The sequence below is a fragment of the Akebia trifoliata genome, chromosome 11 (assembly GCF_017979445.1).
Source record: "Akebia trifoliata isolate Shusen 1 chromosome 11, ASM1797944v1, whole genome shotgun sequence".
Classification (NCBI taxonomy): Eukaryota; Viridiplantae; Streptophyta; class Magnoliopsida; order Ranunculales; family Lardizabalaceae; genus Akebia; species Akebia trifoliata.
This window is the reverse complement of record NC_141385.1, coordinates 8,567,597-8,573,125: the sequence shown is the minus strand read 5'-3', so window position 1 is coordinate 8,573,125 and position 5,529 is coordinate 8,567,597. Positions and strand designations below refer to the sequence as shown.

Sequence of the window (5,529 nt, the reverse complement as noted above, 5' to 3'; positions counted from 1 at the left end):
CCATTAATTTGTTAAAGGAAATGCTGAAGTAATAAGAAAGCACCAAAGCATCGTAGAAGTAGTGGTTGATCCAGTAGATATCTATTTATTATAATATTTCATTATTTGACTCGTTCTAGTCAACTCATGAGTTTTCAACTTGACTCATCAGAGGACATCCTTAGTTGAGTCAAGCTTATGAGTTGGACTATAAGGCTTAGTGTGCAAATGTTAATGTTAGGATTTAGGAAGAATAGGACAAAGTTGAAGAAAAGTGGGCATCTCCTACTAATTGCATATTTGCAATTGGTTAAATATTAAATATGATTATGAATTCTACCACTCAAAGTCCCAAACCATTAATTTATTAAAGGAAATGCAGAAGCAAGAAAGCACCAACGCATCCTAGAAGTAGTGGTTGATCCATTAGATATCTATTTATTAGAGACCTGGGCTTCAAAGCTTAATTCAGTTGCACATAAGGGATGGGAAGCATAAGAAGCTGTTCTTGCTATTTGGCCATGGTTTTGGTCCAGATAGCTTATGGTGGTTCCAGCATTCTCACAAAGATCTCTCTTGACAAGGGCCTCAATCAATTCGTCTTTATAGCGTACCGTCACCTAATTGCCATGTTTTTGTTAGGCCCCATGGCTTATGTGCTCGAGAGGTAAGCAAGTGCGCCATTTCCATGAATTTGCATGCTAGCTAGTTCCATTCATTGTTATAAAACATGACAAGTCGAGTCAACTCAATTGGATTTTGAGGATAGTTGGGTTTCAATCTTGATGGAACCAACCGACCGAATTACTTGGCAAATAGTCTAGTCTATTTGTCAACTAGGTCAAGTCAACTTGAAAATGCATCGAGCCAGGTCAGAAACTTGAGCAAGATATTTGGTTATATATAATAATTTTGTGGAGAATGAAATATAAATGTTTTTATTTGAAAATTTTGAAAAGTATTTTCTAAAAATTAATAAAATTGATATTTTTATTTTGACTCGACGGGATGGGCATTCATTCTAGTCGAGTTTTGGAGTTTTATAGTTTTAAGTGGAATCATATTTTTTAAAAATCCGTTCAATTTTTAAGTAGCTCTATGTAACCATGCCCAAACATGTTTAAACTAACACATAAGGTCAAATTGGTAACTTGGATGAGTGAACTCTAGAAATATACTGAATTGGTTAGAAACTCAACCGAGTAATCCACTTATATATATAATATTTTGTTGGACAAAATTACTATTCTTTATTTTAAACTACTAAAAATTATTTAATAAGTACTTGTAAGTCATCAAGTTGAATCAATTTGGTGGGCATTCCAATCAATGATAGTTTGAGTTTTAAAACTATGGGTTCTCTAATAATACTAGAGAGCCTATGCAGTCATACCAATTTTTATTTTTATTTTATCTTATTTAATGTAATAAGCCAATTAGTGATTTCATCTCTAACCAATCAAATAAGGACATTGCCTCTCAAAAAAAATTAAGATTTAATAGACGAAGGAAGTAGTTGCATTTGTAATGTAACGTCAGCTGACCTTCAATTGGTTGAAGAGATTTTCTCATTTAAATAGAAATTCGAATGGAAAAGCTCCTTTGGAGAAGAAGAAATGGAAGAGGAACCCTTATTACAAAAAGGAAATATATATATTAGATACCAGCACATAAAAGATTAGTTTGAGCTGTGATTATACGACGCCCTCCTCTGACATACACCCCCATCACAGAACCGTAGAACATTTGTCTTGGGATACACAAAAAAAATATCTATGGTTATATGTATCCTGAGGCAAATGATCTACGGTTCTGTGATGGGGACGTAGGGGGGCATGTGTCAGAGGGAGGCATTAGAAAATCGTTGCTCTTTTATTTTTAGTTGAAATTAATCAGGCTAGAAGCCTTAGGTGTGTCACGTGGAGGGACCCTACCCGTTTCTCTTCCTGTGATAGGCCCAAAAGCCTTGGTAAGGCTGAGAGCCTGACTATGTTAGTCAAGCGAACCACACTCTATTTAGCTTTTTGAGTAGGGGTAGCTTGCCTGACACTCCCGGCCTTAGCAAGGCTTCTTGGGCATGTCATGTAGAGCGAAAACTGGCTTGTGCTTGTATGTCACAAAGATAGATTATATGTCACTGTGCCAAGGTCCTAGTCAAGGACTTTCACTTAAGGGCTGGAAGCTTGTTTTAATTAAGAGTTTAAATGTGATGCAGGAAACAACGCCCTCCCATTTCAATTTCAACATTTATGAAGATCTTCGTGCTTTCGTCACTTGGGACTACTATACATCTCAATCTCAATTATGCTGGCGTCATTTATACATCCGCCACTGTTGCGAGTGCCTTGACTTGTGTTATTCCCACTTTGACATTCCTTCTATCGGTTCTACTAGGGTAACAATGTTTGTCATTCACAAGCGCTTTCGATATTACAACTAATACACTCGCACACACACTATAGAGGCGTTAACAAAGTTATTTCTCTCATTCATCAGGATAGAGAAAATCGTGATCAAAAGTGTTAGAGGCCGAGCAAAGGTCTTGGGGACGTTGATATGCGTTAGTGGAGCACTTATATTTACGTTTTGGAAAGGAGGATACCAATTCAAAAGCTTCGCTGCAAGGCCATTGATTGACATCAATGATACCACTAGTTCTGTTGTTGGGTTGAGACACCACAAAGATAATTGGATCAAAGGCTCACTTCTTATTATAACAAGCCATGTCGCATGGAGTGGATGGCTCATTCTTCAGGTTGCAACAATAAAAATTATCCCTCATCTAGAACTCAATTAATTTGAATAATTAATTATCGACATATAATGTTAACTGCTATAATTTTATGTCTTATTAACTCATAGTCCATGCTCTGCAAAGTTTATCCAGCTCGATTGTCGCTCAACACTTGGATTTGTTTCATTGCATCATTGCAATCTTTTGTTCTTGCACTAATTTTTAATAGGCAACTCGCGTCATGGAAATTGGAATGGAATGTGCAACTCTTAACCATCATCTACTCTGTGAGTTTAATTTTTCCTTATTTCAGTGATACTATGTCACTTACAGGTATACTATCTCGTTTAACTGATTATAGAAGTAGAACAAGTGCCCCTTAATTGGTTTGTTCTTCATGGGCTTTTACCAAATTAAAAAACTATGGTTTGTTTAACAGGCCTTGAAGGTTAATGACCAAACTTAGTGAATCTGAAGAGAAAATTAAATACGTGGAGGGTAAGAAGTTAAATGTTTAGAAGTGAATAATCATCTAATTCTCTTTTTTATAGGGAGTTGTGTCCTCTGCCCTAGTGTACTGCATACAAACATGGTGTATTAATGAGAAAGGACCAGTTTTTGCAGCCATGTTTTATCCAGTACTATTAATCATAGTTGCACTATTTTCGTCGATTGCCTTTGCAGAGCAGCTTCACTTAGGCAGGTGAGCAACATAGTATGGCATATATGGTTGTTGCCTTGGTAGTTTATATGCTTCCCATATCATCATTATCATCATAATTACGCCTTATCCCTTATGTTTGGGTTTTTGTGTTTTTCGATTCATTTATACCTAAAATTTGAGCCTTTTTTGTTTTGTTTTTCATACTTTCACTTTTTTTTAATATTCTAGATGAACATGATTTGCTGATCGTCATTTGAGAGTCAACAATATGCTTGACGAACCCTTTAATTTTTTACACTAGCCATGCATTTTAATCATAAAATGTTTAGCAAATTTTCATAAACTTGGATTAGATAATAAATTTAATTGGTGGTTGTAGTAATTCACATTTAATTCAATCATGTTCTGTTTGCTTTGCTTCTCACAGCTTGATTGGTGCACTCTTCATAATCATTGGCCTTTATTGTGTATCATGGGGCAAGAGCGAGGACAATTGTACCAAAGGAAAGTCAGAGAGTGGAAAAAGTTTTCTTGATCACCAAACATTAGACATCTCCATAGCCAAGGATCATGTACCTGACATGATTTCTAGGGAAATAAAATGACTATGTTGATGATGATTAAATTTCCTATTTGTCACAATTATATATTCCAAAGTGAAGTAAGGGAATGGAAAAAAAGCTATCTTGATGATCAAACATTAAAATCCATAGCTATTAATGATGTTGTAATTGTTCCAATTGCAAATGAAATGATGTGATCGTTGAGGATGATTATATTCTAAATGGCTATTTATTGAAGCTTTTTTCCTTGGAATTTTCCATATTTATAGGCCAAATAGTTTTGATTTTCTTCTATGTGAGTGTTCGGCATCGACTTCCTCAATTTTCATGACCATCGTCTAAGTCTTTTCCCATGTGATGCGGATTGAGGTACTTGGGAAGATCTAGAGACCCTATTGATAGAAGATATAGCTTTACACCCTCTATTGATAGAAGATATAGCCTTATGAGATAAGAGTTGAATGTGATGCAGGGATGTCGTTGCCCTACAGTGCTAAAAACAAAGATCCTAGAACTTTGGCCTATCCAAAAGGAGGACATATATGTTAAGAAAACAGGAGGAATTGAAAGAAAACACAAATCGCACAACAAAAAAAATGGATACCCATCGATTATGGTTCTCAAGAATCAAAAGAAAAAAATGTATTTCAAATCATTATAAATAAAACAAATTCCTTTAAAAAACTTAGCATATTATCAACAAAATTATTAACTTAGTTATAATTTGTTATCCTAAATATACAAATTAATGGTTTTTTTTTTTTTTAAATTTATCTTAGTTAAAAGTAATAAATTTTTAGAAGAGTAACTCATTTTAAGCTCTAACTGATAATTTATATGAAAAGTTAAAGAATTTTATATAACAAGCATTTATTTTGAAATAAAAAAAAAATACTTAAATCATCTATAATATGAAAGAATGGTTGAGATCAGTTAAAACAAAAAAAGTATGCCTAATATAAGAAAATTTTCCATCATGTTTTAACCACATTGAATTTGTTCCTTCGTTACAAATGGGACATCAAAATTTGCCTACTTTCCTACTAGTCAATAAATGACCGTACGCTTGAAAATCATGTACAACCCTTAACAAAATTGTTTTTATTGTAAACATATGTTTAGTGGTAGTATCATATGTTTTAATATACCTTAAGGTACATGATTGGAGTTGTGGTTTTCATGAATGACGTCGCATCTCCGAGAAAATCCGGCCACGTATTAGTGCGACGTTGGCTATAAGGGACATACAACATGCAATGCAATAATATAAACGTGCTAGTAGTGCGTGCAAAATAGGGTGGGGTGTACCCTGCCTTTTTCGATCATATGAGTCCAATTAAACCATACAACATTGATATCATAGAAATAATAATCAAGATAGTACACATACCCATCATATCAAGACCAAAAATAAAAACATATACTCCATCGAGATCACAGCACGTTAGATAGGCAATCAACATGAAAATTGGTAATCAGGCTCAATCGTTGAATCAAACATACAATTTAATCCGAATATATTTCCAATCAAAGGGTTATTTTGAGTGACCCAAAAACGAATCGAAATCTCCATGAATGTTGAATTAATG

At 34.3% G+C, this 5,529-nt stretch overlaps 1 protein-coding gene across 1 annotated transcript; it reads left to right on the top strand.

Annotated features, from left to right (window-relative positions):
• The first annotated feature begins 253 nt into the window (after nt 1-253).
• Nucleotides 254-4,195, top strand: LOC147390744 (WAT1-related protein At5g64700-like). Its single transcript, XM_086459414.1, has 6 exons — nt 254-646; nt 2,195-2,374; nt 2,476-2,734; nt 2,842-3,000; nt 3,265-3,416; nt 3,805-4,195. The coding sequence occupies exons 1-6, from the start codon at nt 465-467 to the stop codon at nt 3,980-3,982; spliced, it is 1,110 nt and encodes a 369-aa protein (XP_086315540.1). The 5' UTR covers nt 254-464; the 3' UTR covers nt 3,983-4,195.
• Nucleotides 4,196-5,529: the final 1,334 nt, after the last annotated feature.